This window comes from Nerophis lumbriciformis, linkage group LG11 (assembly GCF_033978685.3).
Source record: "Nerophis lumbriciformis linkage group LG11, RoL_Nlum_v2.1, whole genome shotgun sequence".
Lineage (NCBI taxonomy): Eukaryota > Metazoa > Chordata > Actinopteri > Syngnathiformes > Syngnathidae > Nerophis > Nerophis lumbriciformis.
In genome coordinates this window covers 54,882,863-54,906,761 of record NC_084558.2, presented here as the reverse complement: position 1 = coordinate 54,906,761, position 23,899 = coordinate 54,882,863, and the positions used below count along the sequence as shown (strand labels likewise).

Here is a 23,899-nt window from a genome sequence, read left to right as displayed (position 1 = left end):
ACATGTGCCAACACAGGTGTCAACACAGGTCTCAACCCAGGTGCCAACACAGATGTCAACACATGTGCCAACACAGGTGTCAACACAGGTCTCAACACAGGTGCCAACACAGGTGTCAACACAGGTGCCAACACAGGTGTCAACACAGGTCTCAACACATGTGTCAACACATGTGCCAACACAGGTCTCAACACAGGTGCCAACACTGGTGTCAACACAGGTGTCAACACATGTGCCAACACAGGTGTCAACACAGATGTCAACACAAGTGTCAACACAGGTGTCAACACAGGTGTCAACACAGGTGTCAACACATGTGTCAACACAGGTGTCAACACAGGTCTCAACCCAGGTGCCAACACAGGTGTCAACACAGGTGTCAACACATGTGTCAACACATGTGCCAACACAGGTGTCAACACAGGTCTCAACCCAGGTGCCAACACAGGTGTCAACACAGGTGCCAACACAGGTGCCAACACAGGTGTCGACACAGGTGTCGACACATGTGCCGACACAGGTGTCGACACAGGTGTCAACACAGGTGCCAACACAGGTGCCAACACAGGTGTCCAAAGTGCAGCAGCCAGTTGTTTATTGACCAAAACACAGCTGATTGGTAGTTGATGAAATATATTATTAGTTGTTTGTACAAACATTTATTGTTAGAAGTGCACACCAAACGTCAAAAAGATGGTTTCCATCACTTGCTGCAGGTGCAAACAGCCATGAAGCGCCATGGCGAGCGTGATGGCGCTCTCACCGAGGCAGCGTGTCGCTGTACGGGTCCCTGCGTGCGAGGAGACACAGGTGAGCGCCCTCTTTGAAACAGGTGTGTGTGTGTGTGTGTGTGTGTGTGTGTGTGTCTGTCAGCGCTTACTGCTGGGCCATGATGAGAGGCACGCGGGGGCTTTCGGGGGGCGTCTGCGGCGTGGCCCCGCCCCCGCTGCGGCTGTCAAACATGGGCAGCGTGGAGAGCGGCGGCGAGACGCCGCGGTGGTCGGACATGTTCCTCAGCTCGTCCGTGTTGTCCTGGATGGTGTGATGGTGGTACAGCTGGATCCTGCGGGGGACGCACGTCTTCACTCCGGCACCAGCAACAATACACAAAGTCTTTGTGTTCTACTCACTGGTTCGTTCGCGCGTTCCTCTTCTCCCTGCAAGGAAACATCAAGTGTCACTTTAACACCCACCCAAGCATATAAGCTAATCACTCCTGTCTTATAGAGGATCTTTGACTTGTCTTTGTGCAATAGAGCTTCAAAAACAGCAGAGGATCTTTGACATTGTATTTTGTGGTAGGTCTTTTAAAACAACAAAGTCCTCCTCCTGCGATATAGAGGATCTTTGACTAATATTTGCCTCATACTTTGATGAACATTTTTTAGGAAGGGGTCCTGTTATATAGAGGATCTTTGACTTGTCTTTGTGCAATAGAGCTTCAAGAACAGCAGAGGTTCTTTGACATTGTGTTTTGTGGTAGGTCTTTTAAAACAACAAAGTCCTCCTCCTGCGATATAGAGGATCTTTGACTAATATTTGCCTCATACTTTGATGAACATTTTTTAGGAAGGGGTCCTGTTATATAGAGGATCTTTGACGAGAGAAAACATATTGAGGTAAAGGTTTGAAGGTACGGCAGAGCGTTTAATACAAAATAAGAATACTAGTGAAGGAATGGAAGTTTGGATTGAATGTGGCCCCCGTGGGAAGTATGATTCCTGTGACGGTGGCGATGTGGAGTACGTACACGCCCTCTCTGCGTCCACACATGATGTAGGCCAGCAGCACACAGAGAACCAGGGCCAGGACCAGCGGCACGATGATGGTCACCAGGTAGTCCGGCAAGAAGTCTCTGCTCTCGGGCGACACGGCGGGGTCAAAGTCCCCCCCCGACTCCAGGACGCCGGAGCCCAGGGTGGGAGGGGCCAGCGTGGGCTCCTGCTGGCCAGAGTCAAACTACGACAGAGAGACGAGTGAGACCTCGTCGCCCCCCCCGGTCCTCCCAGTCCCAAGTGGTCTCACCAGCTCCGTGTGGCACCAGCTGATGCAGTTGCTGGGGATGCTGCAGAAGTTGCACCCCCCGGGCACCTTCACCTTGGCGCCCGCCGCGCACCTCCCCCGATGCTCCGCCGTGCGCACCCTCAGGAGGCAGCCGGAGAAGCTCTGCTCGGAGCCCACCTTCACGTACACGCTGACACAAAGCGGATGTTACCTTCCACCAGGGGGCAGCATCATCATCACCGCCGGTGGGTGGTTACCCTTCAAAGTGGCCCGCCAGGGGGAGGGGCACCCGGCCGCCGCGGTCCAGGGCGTTGGACACGTTGACCACGTCCAAGGCCTCCGTGTCCCACAGCTTCTGCAGGTCCTGCTTGATCTCGTCCTGGACAGCAGGGGGCAGCACCTTCTCAATCTCCCGCAGCTTGATGAAGAACTCTGCCTGGTAGGCGGGGCTCTTGGCTGGGGGCGGGGATAAGGAAGCGTGACGTCACACTGGCCACTTCATTACGCACACCTGCACATTCTCATGCAGGGGTGTCCAAACTTATATTACACTGAGGGCCGCACAGTGAAAACCAAAACATGCGGGGGCCAATTTGACATTTTCATGTTGAAAACAATACAATATACAAAAGGGTCTCAGTCATAAAAATGTGAAAAATAAGTCATGGTATTTTTTTTTTTTTTATTCAATGCTTAAAACTCCAGATCAATTTCAGAGCTATTTGTCAATATATAGTTATTTTTTGCCAAATGACACACATTAATTGATGTGACAGACCACATGAATTGATTTGATGGACCACGTGAATGACGTGAAGGACCACATTAATTGATGGGACGGACCACATGATTGATGCGGCAGACCACATGAATTAATGTGATGGATCACATTAATTGATGTGACAGACCACATTAATTGATGTGACGGACCCCATCAATTAATGTGGTCTTTCACGTCATTCATGTAGTCCGTCACATCAATTAATGTGGTCATTCATGTGGTCCGTCAAATCAATTCATGTGGTCTGTCACATCAATTCATATGGTCAGACCACATTAGTTGATGTGACGGACCACAAGAATGACGTGAAGGACTAATGTGACGGACTAATGTGACGGGCCACATTAATTGATGTGACAGACCACATGAATTGATGTGACGGACCACGTGAATGACGTGAAGGACCACATTAATTGATGTGACAGACAACATTAATTGATGTGATGGACCACATCAACACTGTTTTCTATGGCAAAAACAGCAAATAGGCATTATTTTTCTCCACAAAAAAGTGGAATATTAATTGGAGCCTTAATTAAATATGTCAATAGTTCATAACATTGGTTTTGATTCAATATGACTTTTTGAGCAATTTGAAAAGAATGGGCGGGGCCACACATGTAAATATGTTGAAAAATAAGTCCGACATTTTCAGTCTTCTCAGTCTGGTGTACCTAATGAATTGTCCGTACCTGCGATCACGTTGACAACAAGATTCTGTCTGGTGGTTTCGTAGGTTCGCTTGTTGATGGCGTAGATCTGTCAAAGAGCGATGGAACGTCACCAAGGAAACAATCAGTTATACCATAAGATGTCATTTATTTCATTTACACAAATATTACTCTATCAGAGGCAATTATTCCGAAATATTTACAAGAACTTCATTTTTGGTTTTGTTTTCAAACATATTTCCATGCTTTGGCAGTGACACCACTTGTAAAAATACACAAATAATAAGTAAGAATAATATGCATTCATGGATAAAAAAGGTATCATTAAAAGTACAATAAAGAAGGACACTGAAAGAGACTAGCGGTAGAAAATGGATGGATGGATAATTGTCAAAACTACAATAAAACATTGGACAAAATTTAAATGTGAGTACAAAATGATGCTAGCATACCTGGTGTGTTTCTGCTTCAACTTAATAATCAACCCGAAAAAATACAATTTAAAAAAAACATTAATTTAAAAATTTTTGTTTTTTTATATATTTCAAGTTTTTTTGTTTTTTTTTGTTAAAAAATGTTTTCATATGTTTTAATTCTAACCCATTTTTTAGTCCAGTTGCCAAATAAAAAAAGGCTCAAAAAGTATAAATAAAACTACAATTAAAAAATTGGACATAATTAAAAATGTGAGTAAACATTTTTACTACCATAACTGGTGTGTGTATACTTAAACTACTATCCTTTAATAATGAACCTGAAAAGTGAATCCAGATGAAAGTACAATAAATAAAATAAATATAAACACAATTAAAAAAAAAAAAAAATTAAAATATATATATTTAAAACATTTCTTTAGTAAAAAAAAAAAAAAGTTAATCCAAATGCTACTAAATATCTTTTAATATTGACTCATTTTCTAGTCTTGTTGCCACATTAAAAAAAATGTCTCAAAAAGTATAAATAAAACTACATAAAAAAATGGGAAAAGTGGATACAGATAAAATAAAATATAAATACAATTAAAAAACATTAATTTAAAGATATGTATATTTTTCTATATTTAAAGGGTTTTTTTTTTGTTAAAAAAAACTAAAAATATATATTTTCATTCTGACCCATTTTCTAGTCCATTTGCCAAATAAAAAAAAATGGCTCAAAAAGTATAAATAAAACTACGATTAAAAAATTGGACATAATTAAAAATGTGAGTACAAAAATTGAACTACCATAACTGGTGTGTGTATACTTAAACTACTATCCTTTAATAATTAACCCAAAAAAGGGAATCCAGATAAAAGTAAATAAAAAGAAAAAATAAACACAATTAAAAAACAATAATAATTTTAAAAATACATGTATATTTTTTATGTATTTAAAAACACTTATTTAAAAAAAAAAAAAAAAGTTTATCCAAATGCTGCTAAATATCCTTTAACTCGGACTCATTTTCTAGTCTTGTTGCCACATTAAAAATGGCCCAAATATTATATTAAAAAGCGCTTATCTCGAATGAAACAAAACACTTTACATAGTGAAAAAAACTATAATAAAAATGAGGACACAATTTAAATGTGAGTACAAAATGATGCCAAAATACAATCAAAAAACATTCATTTAAAAATATGTATATTTTTATATATTTAAGTGTTTTTTGTTAAATAAATAAATTTAAAAAATATATTTTCATTCTGACTCGTTTTGTAGTCCAGTTGCCAAATACATTTTTTTTTTATCAAAAAGTACAAATAAAAATATAATAAAAAATTGGACATAATTAAAAATGTGAGTAAAAAATTATACTACCATAACTGGTGTGTGTATACTTAAACTACTATCCTTTAATAATGGACCCAAAAAAGGGAATCCAAATGAAGGTAAATTTAAAAAAATAAATAAACAATTAAAAAACAATATTAATTAAAATGTTTTTTTTTTATGTATTTAAAACATTTTTTGGTTTAAAAAAAAAAAAAGTTAATCCATCCGTTTTCTACCACTTATCCCTTTCGGGGTGGCGGGGAGGTGCTGGAGCCTATCTCAGCTGCATTCGGGCGGAAGGCGGTGTACACCCTGGACAAGTCGCCACCACATCGCAGGGCCAACACAGATAGACAGACAACATGCTGCTAAATATACTTGAACTTAAAGTACAAATAAAACTACAATAATAAATTGGACAGAATTAAAAATGTGGGTACAAAATTGTACTTTCAAAACTTAATAATGAACCCGAAAAGTGAATCCAGACTAAATTAAATAAATAGAATACAAAAGAAATACAGTTAAAAAGCATTGATTTAAAAATATGTATATTTTTATATATTTAAAAAATAAAAAATAAATTATATATCTTTTCATTCTGACCCATTTTCTAGTCGAGTTGCCACAAAACAAATGGCTGCCAAACGAACGGCTCAAAAACTGGGAATCAGTTGGCATTGTTCACTTAAAAGAGCCGCTCAAAAGACTTGATTCGTTCACAAATGTCACATCTGGCCTGCGCCGCTAAATGCTCGTTCGTACCTCGATGAAAGTCTTCCCGGGGGACATGGGCGTCCCGTACAGGAAGCCGTTGTCGTAGGGGTGCCTCTGGGTGAAGCGGAGCCACTCGGGGAGGTCGGGGAAACCCTTCTTGTTGCACTTGAAGGTCATGGGGTCGTCGTACTGCCGCTCGTCTTCACGTCGACGAGAGCACAATCACACGCTACCTCAGTTTGTCGCTAGTAGCAGTCGTCCATTCACGCATGCTTAGAACCAGTGCTACTTTTCAATGACATTAATCGCACTTTCCAATTTGGATTACCGTATTTACGGACTATAGAGCGCGCCGGGATATAAGCCGTACCCATTTTAGAAAAGAAAGAAAAAGATTTTCCATGTATAAGACGCACCCAAGTATAAGCCGCAGATATATATATATAGGGATGATGTTCGAAATCGGTTCTCCCGGTTGTTCGATAAGAACTCGAATCCCTTTTTGTGAAGCGGTTCCCGTTATCGAGGCCACTATAGTAAAGAAAAAGAGTTGGTTCTTTATTCAAATCCCTGGGAACGAATCCCTTCCCACGTACAGGAAATGCCCTGTGGGACCTGCAATGTTATGCCCATTTGATTGTAGACGCTTACTGACACCTTGTGGCGATATGAAAATACTACGCGTCATTAGTTTGGGCACTTCCGGGTTGAGACAATTGAGAAGTAGACAAGTTGTGTTAGCTCCTACAAGCCTTGGAAAAGATAAGTCTGTAAGTAAACTCTTTAACTTGTTTATGTAACTCAATATTAAGGTGGAAAGTGATTATGTTTGATACTAAGATGTTTATTGAAAAACGATTTTTGTGCACTGTTTCAATGGATGTTTTGAGGACTTAAAATGGCTGCCAGTCGTATATTTCCACCATCGAAATAGTTTCAACACTCAGAAGTATTTGTTTGATGATAGTACTGTATATTTGTGTGAAGCTAATATTTACATATTGTGTATTACATTTCAGTATGTTCATTGAATCACATAGCTTATACATTTGTCATTGTGTGTATTTCAGTTAAAAAATAATAATAACAGTTTAGTGCAAGACAAAAGTAAAGATAGGAAAAGACAAAGCAAGATCAACAACAATAAAGAGCCGAAATGGATTCATCTGCTTTGGATTGTTTGTTAGCTGTATAAGCTCAACACGTATAGTGAGGGCAGAACAGGCAATATGCAATTATTGCCAGGCTTGGCTCTCATGTAAGGGGGGAAGAATTGTTGATTGATGACTGTGGTGTTCTTAGTGTCATAGTGTGTGTAGTTAGTATGTTCTTAGTGTCATAGTGTGTGTAGTTAGTATGTTCTTAGTGTCATAGTGTGTGTAGTTAGTATGTTCTTAGTGTCATAGTGTGTGTAGTTAGTATGTTCTTAGTGTCATAGTGTGTGTAGTTAGTATGTTCTTAGTGTCATAGTGTGTGTAGTTAGTATGTTCTTAGTGTCATAGTGTGTGTAGTTAGTATGTTCCAATAGCAGCAGAAGTGCACTTTTTGGAGCGCTGTATTATTTTCAGTTTTGTGCCCAAGGGACTGATTTTATTTAACACTATATTATTATTTATACACCTATAGTGATCACAGAGACAGGTTGTTTTTGTGTTACTGTATATATTTGTTTTTATGAAAAATCCCACTTAATATACTTTGGGTAACAACAGTCAATATTTTTTATTTTTTTTTAGGGGGGTATCAGTCAATATTTATTTATCTATTTTTATTTTATTTTTTTCTTATAAAATAAAAGTGAGCTTTTGTTAAACCAAATATTGTGTTTTTTTCCATATACAACAACCTATCTGGATTCGATAATGGGCTCGAACTCGATCATTTCTTATCAAACATCATCCCTATATATATACATTGTGAAATGAGTTATTTACGCAGAAATGTTTATTTACATACCTTAATTGTTTCCAAACGGTGCCTGCACTGCAAAAAGGGAAATCTAAGTAAGATGAAATATCTCAAATAAGGCTGATATTTGCTTATTTTCTGTCTGATAAGATCATTCTTCTCACTAAGCAGATTTTATGTTAGAGTGTTTTACTTGTTTTAAGTGTTTTGGTCCTAAATGATCTCAGTAAGATATTACAGCTTGTTGCTGAGATGTGATGACCTATATTGAGTAAAACATGCTTGAAACTAGAATATCAAGTGTTGTGTCATCAACACTCACAAGTATAAAACTACTTTTTTAAAGAAATAATTTCTTATTTCAAGCATGAACAAAAAAATCATGACTTTGACACAATTGTGTCTCATAATTAAAACAGATGACAGCCAAATGGACTTCGCTGTTTTATTTTCAATGAAACAATAGAAAACAGGTACTCATATAGTAGTACAGTTGGCACAGTACAGTAAACTGACAGTTAATATTTAAACATTTAACATGTGACAATTCTAACAATTTTGAACAGAAATAGTTCATGCACATTCAGATAAATTCTTCAAAATTACAAAAAAAAATTTTGGCTGGGGGCCGGGCTGTATATATATATATATATATATATATATATATATATATATATATATATATATATATATATATATATATATATATATATATAGTAGGGCTGCAACAACTAATCGATTATAAAAATAGTTGGCGATTAATTTAGTCATCGATTCGTTGGATCTATGCTATGCGCATGCGCAGAGGCAATTTTATTTAATTTTTTTTAAATTTAATTTAATTACATTTTTTATTTTTTTTATAAACCTTTATTTATAAACTGTACAAACAGCTGAGAAACAATAATCAAAATAAGTATGGTGCCAGTATGCTGTTTTTTTCCCAATAAAATACCGGAAAGGATAGAAATGTAGTTTGTCTCTTTTATCTGATTATTAATCGATTAATCGAAGTAATAATCGACAGATTAATCAATTATCAAATTAATCATTAGTTGCAGCCCTAATATATATATATATATATATATATATATATATATATATATATTAGCATTTACTTAATTTAAGAATATTTTTCAACATATTAAGAAAAAATGTCTCATGTTATTTTTTTCTATCAGGAAAAGTGCACTTGTTAGTGAGAATATACTTATTTTAAGGTATTTTGGGGTTCATTGAGGTTAGCTAATTTGACTTGTTTTGGAAAGTCTCGACAAGCCAAATTTTCTTGTTCTATTGGCAGATCATTTTCCTTAGTACAAGTAAAATACCCCTAATTTTTTTTATTATTTTTTTTATTGTTTTTGAACACTGACTTTTTGCAGTGTGCAACAAGGCAGTAAAACATCTGGTCAAACAAAACAGAAGTCATCGTCGTGGACACGCGGATGCTAGCTCTCCAATCAGCGAAACAGACTCGATAACTCCACGGTGACGTTTTGGTGATTTTTTTACGAAACTGAAACAATACAATAATAATGCCTTTGTACGTTGATGATTCCGCCACAATAATTTATCTGATCAAAACTTGCTAGCGGTTTTATCTCAAGTCCAGTCGGGAAATGTTCGAGTGAGTCTCCTCACTCACATATGCATCGTAACCGGGACAGGATATGAAAACTGGTGAAAAGGGAATCGTATGAAAAGTGGGCCACTCGCTGTGTAAAATAAAACATTTTATTGTGGATTTTACAGTTAAAAAACTGGCAATTTAGTGGCCAGAAATTTTCATGGTCAAATTTTAGAAAAACGGTACTATTGTTATTTTTGCAGTTTGCAGTGATTTTTTTGGGTGACTGAACTGCCAGTTTTTCACTTTCGAAATGTACATTCATTTTCACAGTGCATTGCTGTAAAATAAAATAAAACCTTTACTAGTTACCTAGGTAAAATACTGGCGACTGACAGTTTCTTGACGAAAAGTACATTACCGTAAATTGAAAAACGGCACCACTGTTAGTACAGTAAAATTCTGCCAGTTTTCTACGATTGTTATTTTTACAGTACGTTACTGTAAATTTAAAAACGGAGCTGTTTTTATTTGTACGGTAAATTTCACGTGTCAGAGCTACCGGTTGTTGTTTTTTTAAATCAAAAAGTCTACGATTGTTGTTTTTAACGATGCGTTACTGTAAATGTAAAAACGGGACCATTGTTATTTTTACAGTGAAATTTTAACAACTGATCACCCTTTTTTTTTTACTGAAGAAGTTTAACGTTGTTTTTCCGAGTGCATTATAGTAAAATTTTTAAAAAAACTTAAAAATTTTCGCAACTGAGCGGCCATTTATTTTTTTTACTGAAGAAGTTTAATGTTGTTTTTCGAGTACATTACAGTAAAATTTTAAAAAATACGTAAACATTTTCACAACTGAGCGGCCATTTTTTTTTACTGAAGAAGTTTAACGTTTTTCGAGTGCATTATCGTAAAATATAAAAAAAAACTTATAAATGTTCGCAACTGAGCAGCCATTTTTTTAAGCATAAAACCTAAGGACGTTTTTTTTTACAGTAGATCACTGTAAATTAAAAAACGGAATAATTATTATTCTTACGGCAAAATTCAGGTAGTAAACGTCTACGATAGTTGTTTCCACCATGCATTACTGTAAATTGAAAAATGGTAGCACTTTGTTTTTTACGGTAAAATTCTGGTGACTGAGCTCCCAGTTTTTGTTTTTTACCATAACATTTCAGGCGTTGTTTATTACAATGCATTACCGAAAATTGAAAAACGGTACTATTGTTATTTTCACAGTTTGCAGTGATTTTTTTTTGGCCGATCGAACTGCCAGTTTTTCGCTTAAGAAATGTACATTCATTTTTACAGTGCGTTGCTGTAAAATAAAATAAAATAGGTACTAGTTATATTTGCATTACTGTACAATTTTTACAATGCATTACCGAAAATTTAAAAACGGTACTATTGTTATTTTCGCAGTTTGCAGTGATTTTTTGTTGGGTGACGGAACTGCCAGTTTTTCGCTTAAGAAATGTACATTCATTTTAACAGTGCATTGCTGTAAAATAAAATAAAACCTTTACTAGTTACCTAGGTAAAATACTGGCGACTGACAGTTTCTTGACGAAAAGTACATTACCGTAAATTGAAAAACGGCACCACTGTTAGTACAGTAAAATTCTGCCAGTTTTCTACGATTGTTATTTTTACAGTACGTTACTGTAAATTTAAAAACGGAGCTGTTTTTATTTGTACGGTAAATTTCATGTGTCAGAGCTACCGGTTGTTGTTTTTTTAAATCAAAAAGTCTACGATTGTTGTTTTTAACGATGCGTTACTGTAAATGTAAAAACGGGACCATTGTTATTTTTACAGTGAAATTTTAACAATTGATCGCCCTTTTTTTTTTTTACTGAAGAAGTTTAACGTTGTTTTTCGAGTGCATTATAGTAAAATTTAAAAAAATACGTAAACATTTTTCACAACTGAGCGGCCACTTTTTTTTACTGAAGAAGTTTAACGTTTTTCGAGTGCATTATCGTAAAATTAAAAAAAAAAACGTAAAGATTTTCGCAACTGAGCAGCCATTTTTTTAAGCATAAAACCTAAGGACGTTTTTTTTTACAGTAGATCACTGTAAATTAAAAAACGGAATAATTCTTATTCTTAAGGCAAAATTCAGGTAGTAAACGTCTGCGATAGTTGTTTCCACCATGCATTACTGTAAATTGAAAAATGGTAGCACTTTGTTTTTTACGGTAAAATTCTGGCGACTGAGCTCCCAGTTTTTGTTTTTTACCATAACATTTCAGGCGTTGTTTTTTACAATGCATTACCGAAAATTGAAAAACGGTACTATTGTTATTTTCACAGTTTGCAGTGATTTTTTTTTGACCGACCGAACTGCCAGTTTTTCGCTTAAGAAATGTACATTCATTTTAACAGTGCGTTGCTGTAAAATTAAATAAAACAGGTACTAAATATATTAGCATTACTGTAATAACATTTTTTTTGAATTATCGTAAACATTTCTTGACGTGGTGATTTTTATTTTTTCCCCTGCAATGTACGAAAAGCGTATTAGCGGCGGGACCGAGGGTCTTACCGTAGAGCTTGGACAGGGGCTCGAAGTCGCCCTGGAAGGTCTCTCTCATCAGCTCATACGTGAAGAACTTCCCCGCTGGGACGTCGAATTTGATCTCCGCCTGGGCCGCCCTCACCGCCGCGCCGACAACTGTCGTGGGAGCCAACACAAAACCCCACAATTGTTGTAGGAGCCAACACAAAACAAACACAAAAGTCCAGAAGGTGTGACGTCACACGACAATGAAGGAGCAGAAACTTGCCTGTTAGAAAGAACAAGCAGCCTTTGCAGCCCGCCATCTTGTTATGGCCTTTGATTGACAGCTCCAAGTGCACAGTAAAACTTGGCCGGAGTTATTTCGGACCCTCCCCCCTCCTACTAACATGGGGGGGGTCTGCACTTCTGTCTGGCGAATATAACAATAACAAAACAGTCAAATGACACAACTAATACTGTCTATTTATTGCATTTTTAGCGTCAGATGAACAAATTTAGCTACGGGCTAACAGTACTATGCTAACAGTTAGCTTGAGTGAATTACCAACATATATGACCATGAGGGGTACACCCGCTATAAAAAAAAGCTAACATGCTAGAAATGCCAACTGCAACATGCGCCAAGTATGCCTGTAACATGTGATGCTAGCCTGCGTTAGCATGCATCAAGTACCAAAATATGACCGGGGTGTATACCTACAAAATTAGCACAAAAAATAAAAGGAAAGAACGCTAGCATGCTAACCGCTAACGTTTGTAATTTAATTAAAAATAAATGGAATTAAGGTGTATTACCTGCTAAATTAGCTCAAATGTTAGCCTGCGAACGTTTTAGCACGCATCAAGTTTAAAAATATGACTGAAATGTATACCTACAAAATTAGCCCCCAAAAAAGATAACATACTAGCGTTAGCATGCATCAAGTACCAAAATATGACCGGGGTGTATACCTACAAAATTAGCACAAAAAAATAAAAGGAAAGAACGCTAGCATGCTAACAGGTAACATTCGTATTTAATTAATAATGAAATATTTGACACTAAGGCTTGCTAAATTAGCTCAAATGTTAGCCTGTGAACGTTAGCATGAATCAAGTTTCAAAATATGACTGAAATGCATACCTACAAAATTAGCCCCCCAAAAAAGCTAGCATTCTTGCGTTAGCATGCATCAAGTACCAAAATATGACCGGGGTGTATACCTACAAAATTAGCCCCAAAAAAGATAGCCTACTAACGTTAGGATGCTAACAATTAACATTCCTATTTTAAGTGATATGTATTTTACGCTAAGGTGTATACCTGCTAATTTAGCTAAAGCGCATGCATCAAGTACCAAAATATGACTGAGGTGTATACCTACAAAATTAGCACCAAAAAAAGCTAGCATACTTACGCTAGCTTGCTAACAGGTAACGATCGTATTTAGGTAATGAGTAACACACTATTTAACGCTAAGGTGTTTGCCTGCTAACTTAGCTAAAATCCTAGCCTGGGAATGTTAGCGTGCACCCAAAATATGACTGAGGTGTATACCTACAAAATTAGCACCAAAAAAAGCTAGGATACTTACGTTAGCTTGCTAAGAGGTAACGATCGTATTTAGGTAATTAGTAGCACACTATTTGGCGCTAAGGTTTTTGCCTGCTAACTTAGCTAAAATCCTAGCCTGGGAACGTTAGCGTGCACCCAAAATATGACTGAGGTGTATAGCTACAAAATTAGCACCAAAAAAAAGCTAACATACTTACGTTAGCTTGCTAACAGGTAACATTTGTATTTAAGTAATAACTAACGAAACATTTGACGCTACGGTGTATACCTGCTAATTTAGCTAAACAATTCTAGCCTGCTAACGTTAGCGTGCACCAATTACCAAAATATGACTAAAGTGTATACCTACAAAATTAGCACTCAAAAAAGCTAGCATATTAACATTAGCATGCTAACAGTTAACATTCGTATTTAAATAAGTAGCAAAATATTTGACGCTAGGGTGTTTACATGCAAAATTAGCACTCAAAAAAGCTAGCATACTAACATTAGCATGCTAACAGTTAACATTCATATTTAAATAAGTAGCAAAATATTTGACGCTAAGGTGTTTACATGCAAAATTAGCACACAAAAACGCTAGCATATTAACATTAGCATGCTAACAGTTAACATTTGTATTTAAATAAGTAGCAAAATATTTGACGCTAAGGCGTTTACATGCAAAATTAGTAAAAAGGCTAGCATGCGAATATTACAATGCTAAGGATTGTGCCACGGGCCGTCAAAAAGTTAGCTACGGGGGCCGCAAATAGGCCCCTCCTCCCGGGGCCACACTTTGGACACCCCAGATGAGTAAAGGCATTTTAAAATATATATTTTTGATGGAAATAAAAACATTTACAAAATGCTTCGGGGTGTTATTTATTCACATTTTCTTCAACGGGTGAAAGATTTAACATATAAATAAATTGTGAAATTGTATTTTCCAGTAAATTTTTAATCACAATTATGGATGAATAATTCATGTTTTTAGTTGTGCTATTTTGTTCTAAATGATCCTGATTAAGATATTTGTTTATGCTATAATTGTGTTTGGAAATAAACAAAACAAGAAAGTCTGGGCTTCCCGGCTTGGGCTGCTGCCCCCGCGACCCGACCTCGGATAAGCGGAAGAAGATGGATGAATAAATAAATAAATACAATCTCACCTAGAAACTTACATCATGGAAAAAAAACATCATATTTAATACACTTAGCTTGTCGTGATTACTCGGACAATTTCGCCTAACTTCGTATTTGCCGAGTTCTAAGAAGCACGACAACTCGTGTAGGACTATTATCATAAATACTTCAACGGTAATAAGTCAGTTTCTCTTATCAGGCATGTCAGATTGTCCTGCGAGGACAAAACAATAATTAAATAAATAAATACAATCTCAACTGTAAACGTATATCCTGTCAAAATATCATATTTAATACACTTAGCTTGTCGTGATGACTCGGACAACTTCGCCTAACTTCGTATTTGCCGAGTTCTAAGAAGCAGGGCAACTCGTGTAGGACTCGGACATCATCGCTTAACTTCGTCCTTGCCGGGTTTTAAGAATCCACGTACGGCAGCCCGTGTAGAACAATTAACATACATACTTGAACTGTAATAAAGTGCTCTTTTATGAGGAAAGTCGGAACATCTTGCGAGTAAGGCGAGATAAAAAAAGAAGGTATATCTTCTCCACGTAAATTTGTTAAAAGGCGAAAGTTGTATGCGACCTGAAGAGAAACGTGAGTGTACTGGCCCTTTAAGGGAAATCTGTGCTTGACGTATACAGTACAGCGTACAGTCACGGTGTTGTTGCTCTTCACAACATCGCCTTTAACATCTTCACATTCACACAGCCATCAGATTCGTTAATTCGTTTGTTTCAATGCAGCATCCAGCACTTGTTTGGCACATTTATTTCGACGGATATTTATGTCGTTTTAAACAAACGCCTGTGTCACTGATCACGTGACCAGGAACTGCCTTCCCGCCTGCAGATGGCGCCATTTTACAGCTAAAATGGCCTCGTTATATTCAAAGACAATAAATCTACTTTATGACTTGATATTTAAAAAAAAATCACGAACATATATTAATGGACTTATGTACAGGTGGTTATAGCATGTGTTTGTGTGGGGTTATTGTCAATTGGACGATCTGTCGAGGCACTGCTGTGTGAATTCTCGGTAAGTTTGTCTTTCTTGACTTCCCGTAGATTCTAAAACATATTTTTTTAAACTTCCCTTTTTGAGACGTATGTAGGTCAGCGTATGTGTTGGTCATTGAAATGTTATTTTCATTAATACAACAAAAAAACGATTGTTTTATTCGAATTTTACTTGAAAATGCAAAGAAGAAACCAAAAAAATAAAATAAAAGGCGTTCTTCTTTTTTTGGTATCGAAAAGCAATAATTTCATCCTAAAAACGGTTTGATTTTCATTGTATATTTTATACGACAAAACAGTTAAATCCCAAGTAAACAGAAACGGAAAACAGACCAAAGTGATGTTTTTTCCCCCATCTACAGACACCGGAAGTTTTATTTCCAAAGTAAAAGCTACGTGCCCGTGTGCTTGTTGTGAAGCTGACTAAAATGTATTTGGAGACTTACGCAGAAATGATTCTAGACATGACTCACCGAGAACTTCTACACAAATATCCACGCACATATCGAATAGCAACTGAAAAACACACCAAAACGGATGGGTTAACATTCCCAACCCGGAAGTAGAGATTTTATAGACAGGATCGCGGACTGTCCTGTGAGGAAAAAATACTGCGCGTGTTTAATTGCCAGCACTTTCGCGTGATGTGTGCGGAGAGATTTATCAGTCTTAGTTTTGCCATGTCTCCAATTACATTTAGCCAGGCACTTTTACTTTGAAAACGAAAACTTCCGGTGTCAGAATATGAAAAAAAAACTCTCGTTTTGGTTGGGATTTTCTATTTCTTTTACGAAATATAAAATAATAATCAAACCGTTTTCAATATTTAGAATAATTTATAAAAATAAATGCTTTATTTTATTTATTTATTAATAATGTAAAATATGTTTACTTGTAAAAGCATTTCAGATTAAAAATGCACCTTAATCCGGGATTGTGCCTTTCTATTTTTTCTCTCACATACATGTTGTCATCAATGTGCACTTTATACAAAGTTCCTGTACCACCAAGCTTGTTTTCACCTTGCAATGTTACATAAAAAAAACAAGTAATCTTTTTTTTTCTTCTTTTTTTTATATTGCTGCCAGTGTCTGAAACCTCCAGAATAAAAGAACATTCATACTAAAGGGACATGGGGGAAACAATTTTTTTTAGAATTTTTTTAATTTATTTTTTTATTTTTTTAGATATGTATCTCGTGCGCACGAGAAATTATCTTGTGCACACGAGAAACTTTTTATAAAGTTATAAAAAAAATAAAAACAATTGTATAATTTTTATTTTTTTTATTTTTTTTTAGACATGAATCTTGTGCGCACGAGAAAGTTTCTCATGCGCACGAGATACATGTCTAAAAAAAATAAAAAATTATAAAAAATTTTTTTATAACTTTATAAAAAGTTTCTCGTGCGCACAAGATAGTTTCTCGTGCGCACGAGATACATGTCTCAAAAAAAAAAAAAAAATTATTAAAAAAATGTTTTCCCCCATGTCCCTTTAGGGGCTCCGTACATTCACAACTTGAATTGCCGACAATATTCATGAAAAAAGGTGTGCTTTTTTTTTTTTTTAAAGATGTACTATTTGGATTTCCACAGTATGAGAACACATTTGAAAGGGAATTTTACCTTTGCAACCTTATTTTTATACTATTGGCTACATTTTATATTCATAAATGTAAGTTTCTCAATACCCGGACCCGTTTTTTGTGCCTTTAAAAATGAATTAGAAATTTACTTTAAAACGCTTTCTACCTCTAACAACCAAAAAGCTGTGAAAACTATGATGCTGTGTTCCAAATTTGGATTATTTACGGAACTTGTGTGAGCCTATGGCTTTACATGTATACACTATATTGCCAAAAGTATTTGGCCACCTGCCTAGACTCACATATGAACTTGAAGTGCCATCCCATTCCTAACCCATAGGGTTCAATATGACCTTTTGCAGCTAATACAGCTTCAACTCTTCTGGGAAGGCTGTCCACAAGGTTGCGGGGTGTGTTTATAGCAATTTTCCACCATTCTTCCAAAAGCGCATTGGTGAGGTCACACGCTGATGTTGGTGGAGAAGGCCTGGCACTCAGTCTCCGTTGTAATTCATCCCAAAGGTGTTCTATCGGGTTCAGGTCAGGACTCTGTGCAGGCCAGTCAAGTCCATCCACACCAGACTCTCTCATCCATGTCTTTATGGACCTTGCTTTGTGCACTGGTGCACAGTCATGTCGGAAGAGGAAGGGGCCCCGCTCCAAACTGTTCCCGCAAAGTTGGGAGCATGGAATTGTCCAAATATGTTTTGGTATCCTGGAGAATTCAAAGTTCCTTTCACTGGAACTAAGGGGCCAAGCCCAACTCTTGAAAAACAACCCCACACCTCTAGAGTCCAGTGGCGACGTGCTTTACACCACTGCATCCCACGCTTTGCATTGGACTCGGTGATGCAGGTCTTAGATGCAGCTGCACGGCCATGGAAACCCATTCCACGAAGCTCTCTGCGTACTGTACGTGGGCTAATTCGAAGGAAATTTCACGACTGGACTTGTTGCACAGGTGGCATCCTATAACAGTTCCATGCTGGAACTCACTGAGAGTGGCCCATTATTTTACAAATGTTTGTAGAAACAGTCTCCATGCCTCAGTGGTTGATTTGATACACCTGTGATTAGTGATTAGGACACCTGATTCTCATCATTTGGGTGGGTGGCCTAATACTTTTGGCAGATAGACGGATAGACATCTTATAAGTAAATGTCAGTATAGCATCTTTGGTTTCTACCTGTCAACTGTCAGTTTAGCATCTTTGTTTTCTACCTGTCAACTGTCAGTTTAGCATCTTTGTTTTCCACCTGTCAACTGTCAGTTCAGCATCTTTGTTTTCCACCTGTCAACTGTCAGTTTAGCATCTTTGTTTTCTACCTGTCAACTGTCAGTTCAGCATCTTTGTTTTCCACCTGTCGACTGTCAGTTTAGCATCTTTGTTTTCCACCTGTCAACTGTCAGTTTAGCATCTTTGTTTTCCACCTGTCAACTGTCAGTTTAGCATTTTTGTTTTCCGCCTGTCGACTGTCAGTTCAGCATCTTTGCTTTCTACCTGTCAACTGTCAGTTTAGCATCTTTGTTTTCCACCTGTCAACTGTCAGTTTAGCATCTTTGTTTTCCACCTGTCAACTGTCAGTTCAGCATTTTTGTTTTCCGCCTGTCGACTGTCAGTTCAGCATCTTTGCTTTCTACCTGTCAACTGTCAGTTTAGAATCTTTGTTTTCTACCTGTCAACTGTCAGTTTAGCATCTTTGTTTTCTACCTGTCAACTGTCAGTTTAGCATCTTTGTTTTCTACCTGTCAACTGTCAGTTCAGCATCTTTGTTTTCCACCTGTCAACTGTCAGTTTAGCATCTTTGTTTTCTACCTGTCAACTGTCAGTTTAGCATCTTTGTTTTCTACCTGTCAACTGTCAGTTTAGCATCTTTGTTTTCCACCTGTCAACTGTCAGTTTAGCATCTTCGTTTTCCACCTGTCAACTGTCAGTTTATTATCTTTGTTTTCTACCTGTCAACTGTCAGTTTAGCATCTTTGTTTTCCACCTGTCAACTGTCAGTTTAGCATCTTCGTTTTCCACCTGTCAACTGTCAGTTTATTATCTTTGTTTTCTACCTGTCAACTGTCAGTTTATTATCTTTGTTTTCTACCTGTCAACTATCAGTTTAGAATCTTTGTTTTCTACCTGTCAACTGTCAGTTTAGCATCTTCGTTTTCCACCTGTCAACTGTCAGTTTATTATCTTTGTTTTCTACCTGTCAACTGTCAGTTTATTATCTTTGTTTTCTACCTGTCAACTATCAGTTTAGAATCTTTGTTTTCTACCTGTCAACTGTCAGTTTAGCATCTTCGTTTTCCACCTGTCAACTGTCAGTTTATTATCTTTGTTTTCTACCTGTCAACTGTCAGTTTATTATCTTTGTTTTCTACCTGTCAACTATCAGTTTAGAATCTTCGTTTTCCACCTGTCAACTGTCAGTTTAGCATCTTTGTTTTCTACCTGTCAACTGTCATTTTAGCATCTTTGTTTTCTACCTGTTTGTTTTCTACCTAATCTTTGTTTTCTACCTGTCAACTGTCAGTTTATTATCTTTGTTTTCTACCTGTCAACTATCAGTTTAGAATCTTCGTTTTCCACCTGTCAACTGTCAGTTTAGCATCTTTGTTTTCTACCTGTCAACTGTCATTTTAGCATCTTTGTTTTCTACCTGTTTGTTTTCTACCTAATCTTTGTTTTCTACCTGTCAACTGTCAGTTTATTATCTTTGTTTTCTACCTGTGAACTATCAGTTTAGAATCTTCGTTTTCCACCTGTCAACTGTCAGTTTAGCATCTTTGTTTTCTACCTGTCAATTGTCAGTTTAGAATCTTTGTTTTTTTACTTGTCAACTGTCAGTTTAGGCTGACCACCTCATCACCACTTCAAGATGGCGGCCCAATTTCTCGCGTCACAGCAGCCAATGCTGCGTCTATGGGAGTACGCCTAAAATGGCAGGCGCTAGGACCCCGCGGACGCCTCCTCCATGCAGCAGCAGCAGTGAAAGGGACCAGAAATCCGCCGCTCGCCGCGAGAGGAGATCGAAATGATGCTGCCGTCAAAAAAGGATTAAAAACGTAAGCAATCTGTCGTCGCGTTCATGCCGCGGCCAACTTGTTTAGTTGAATTTCCATCGATGCGACGTCGATCAAGTGTCGTGGCGAGCTGATGACAGATGCCCACTTTCGGATCGCACGCAGGCCTTTAACGTTGTTTTTGTCTCCCTCCACCTGCACGGCTAGCCGGAGCATCAACCCGCCGCCGCCGCCGGTGGAAACATACATCCGGAGGAGGAGGGGGGGGGGAGACATGCCGTCGCAGAGCATCCGTCGCGACGCCTGACTCGACCCCCACCATGATGAAGACAGAAGCCACCACCAAGAGCTCCACTCTCAGGAGCGCCTCCCCGCACAGGAGCGCCTACGAGGCGGGGATGCAGGCCCTCAAGCCCGTGGCGGACAGCGCCGCCGCCAACGGGGACGTGCGGCAGGACGGCCCCCGCGGGCGCCGCTACGGATCCAACGTGCACCGCATCAAGAACATGTTCCAGCAGCTGCAGACCACTGGCGACGCCGAGGCCGAGGAGGACGCCAGGGAGGGCGACAAAGCCGTGCGTCTCTCCCTGCCCAGGGCCGGCAGCCTGAACGAGAACGTGGACCACAGCGCCCTCCTCAAGCTGGGCTCCACCGTCTCCGAGCGGGTCAGCAAGTTCGACACCAAGCCCGAGAACGGGCACCAGCGGGCGTCCTCCAAGCTGCAGGAGACGCGGCGCATCTTCGAGCAGGACAAGCTGGCCACCACCCGGGTCCTGCTCAAGTCCGACAAGGGCCCCGGCCTGCAGGAGGGCCGGCTGGACATGATGGCGCGCTTCAACGGCAGCACCGAGTCCCTGGACAGCCTGGACGCCGGCGAGGCCGTGTCCCCCACCGTCAGCCAGCTCAGCGCCGTCTTCGAGCGGGCGGCCGAGCTGCGCAACAACCTGAACCGCCTCTCGTCCACGCCGCCGCTGCCCTCCCGGGGGGTCAGCGCCAAGGTGGGCGTGCTCAACTCCAAGGTCATCACCAAGCGGGCCCAGGGCGAGGAGAAGGACCAGGAGGCACGAGCCAGGAGCGTGAACGGCGGTCAGAAGGAGGCGGAGCGGCACGGGGCCAAGATGGTGTCGGACGCCGGCGTGGAGGCCAAAGCGGAGCAGCTGGAGGAGGCCGGCGGCGCGGCGAGAACGGAGAACGGGGAAAGCGAGGTGCTGGGACTGGCCGGCGCGGAGGATAGCAGGACTCTGGGAGACGACGAAGGAAGCCAGGAGGAAGACGAGGAGGACGACCGCTACGAGGCCGAGTCCAGCTGCGTGGAGATCGCCGGGCTGCCCGCCGAGGAGGACCCGCCCCCTTCCAGGAAGATCCGCTTCAGCTCGGAGCCCATCAAGGTGAGCCTCCCGAGCGTGTCCGGTTGCCGGCGGATGCTTCTGCCATCACCGGTGTCGCTGCTGGCGCCTGACGGCGGACATTTTGGGCTCAGTCAGGCGCGAGGGAAAGCGAGGCGAGGGCCCGATGCCGGTGGCGTGTTGTGACACATCGCGTCAGAAGTCGCTCTCGCCGCACTCGAGAGGCTCTGCGGATAGGAAAACGTGCAAAAGACGCCACGTCCATTTCAAACACTCGGCTTTAAAAACCCTGCAGCTCAGACCAGTTGGAAGGTGTCCATCTTGAACCTGACAGACGAAACAGAGCAAAAAACTAAACGTCATAAACATCTTATAGATTCACCCGGCCACAACATTAGAATAGAATAGAAAGTACTTTATTGATCCCTGGGGGAAATTCAGCACCACAGTTCACTCACAATAGACAATAAACACTTTGGTATTTTTTTACATGTGAATAACATAAATACAGTCTATTATACAGCATTATTCACATGTGAATAACATAAATACAGTCTATTATACAGCATTATTCACAGGTGAATAACATAAATACAGTCTATTATACAGCATTATTCACATGTGAATAACAAAAATACAGCGTATTATACAGCATTATTCACATGTGAATAACATAAATACAGTCTATTATACAACATTATTCACATGTGAATAACATAAATACAGTCTATTATACAGCATTATTCACATGTGAATAATATAAATACAGTCTATTATACAACATTATTCACATGTGAATAATATAAATACAGTCTATTATACAGCATTATTCACATGTGAATAACATAAATACAGTCTATTATACAACATTATTCACATGTGAATAACATAAATACAGTCTATTATACAGCATTATTCACATGTGAATAATATACAGTCTATTATACAACATTATTCACATGTGAATAATATAAATACAGTCTATTATACAACATTATTCACATGTGAATAACATAAATACAGTCTATTATACAACATTATTCACATGTGAATAACATAAATACAGTCTATTATACAGCATTATTCACATGTGAATAATATAAATACAGTCTATTATACAACATTATTCACATGTGAATAATATAAATACAGTCTATTATACAGCATTATTCACTTGTGAATAACATAACATATTAGGGTACACCTGCCCAGTTTTAAATCGACTCAGACTTTTTTTTTAGCAGAATTTATGTCACCGCGTGTTGCCCGATTATGAACGAGACTTTATCCAACCTTTAGTGAAGTGAAATTAATTATATTTATATAGCGCTTTTCTCTAGTGACTCAAAGCCCTTTGACATAGTAAAAACACTTTTATGAACGGGGATCCCTTTTGGATCCCTGAGAATTTGAGTGGATTTTTTTTTCCAAACTGTCATTGCTCAAAAAATAATAATGAATCAAAATTAATGTTGAAATATTTTTTGGGGGGTAAAATATTGCATATTTTTTACTTTTCTTTAGCAAAAAAGGCATAAAACAAACAAAAAAAAGATGACAAATAATAAAAACGTAAAATCGACGGATAGCTCTGAAGTTGATCTAAATATTTAAGTGTTGAAAATAAAAAAAATAAAAGTGTAACTTATTAATATTTTTATGAAATTACTGACCATTATATATATCTGGAGCAGAGGTGTTGTGTGGAGGATTTGGGGGTGAGCAGTTCTTTGAGGTAGAGGGGGGGCATTTCCATGGAGGCACTGGTGGGTTAGTAGGGAGACTTTGAATTCAAGCCTGAGTGGAACAGGAAGCCAGTGAAGGGATTTGAGAACTGGTGTGATGTGGTCGTATTTCCGCACAAGTAAACAAAAACAGAATGCTGGACGACAGCAAAGACTTACTGTGGAGCAGAAAGCGTCCACAATGTACATCCGAACATGACATGACAATCAACAATGTCCCCACAAAGAAGGATAAAAACAACTGAAATCTTCTTGATTGCTAAAACAAAGTAGATGCAAGAAATATTACTCAAAGGACGACATGAAACTGCTACAGGAAAATACCAAAAAAAGAGAAAAAGCCATCAAAATAGGAGCGCAAGACAAGAAGTAAAACACTACACACAGGAAAACGGCAAAAAACTCCAAATAAGTCAGTGTGTGATGTGACAGGTGGTGACAGGTATTTTTTTTTAAATGAAATATATTATTCTCCTGCTCCTTATTTGCCATAGGTCATAGAAAATGACAATAATAATCAATATCGATCGATATAATAATAATATTTGAATAAT

General features: G+C 38.5%; 2 protein-coding genes across 3 annotated transcripts in view; one reads left to right on the top strand and one right to left on the bottom strand.

The window, feature by feature from the left end:
• The window catches only part of ppp1r9bb (protein phosphatase 1, regulatory subunit 9Bb), an 81,367-nt gene that overhangs the window by 8,784 nt on the left and 48,684 nt on the right, over window positions 1-23,899 (top strand). For both annotated transcript variants that reach the window (XR_009815845.2, XM_061966387.1), the window contains exons 2-4: window positions 717-810; window positions 20,079-20,296; window positions 20,462-21,642. Coding sequence is in view for 1 of the 2 variants with exons in the window: in XM_061966387.1 (XP_061822371.1) it covers window positions 20,575-21,642 (1,068 nt within the window). In the remaining variant the exon portion in view is untranslated. The remainder of the gene's footprint in view (window positions 1-716; window positions 811-20,078; window positions 20,297-20,461; window positions 21,643-23,899) is intronic.
• On the bottom strand, window positions 646-12,256 carry sgca (sarcoglycan, alpha). Its single transcript, XM_061966389.1, has 10 exons — window positions 12,208-12,256; window positions 11,967-12,095; window positions 5,980-6,131; window positions 3,478-3,544; window positions 2,262-2,460; window positions 2,026-2,194; window positions 1,751-1,959; window positions 1,131-1,157; window positions 881-1,063; window positions 646-790 (listed from the first exon to the last, which is right to left on the bottom strand). Exons 1-10 carry the CDS (start codon window positions 12,242-12,244, stop codon window positions 760-762), a joined length of 1,203 nt encoding a protein of 400 aa, XP_061822373.1. The 5' UTR covers window positions 12,245-12,256; the 3' UTR covers window positions 646-759.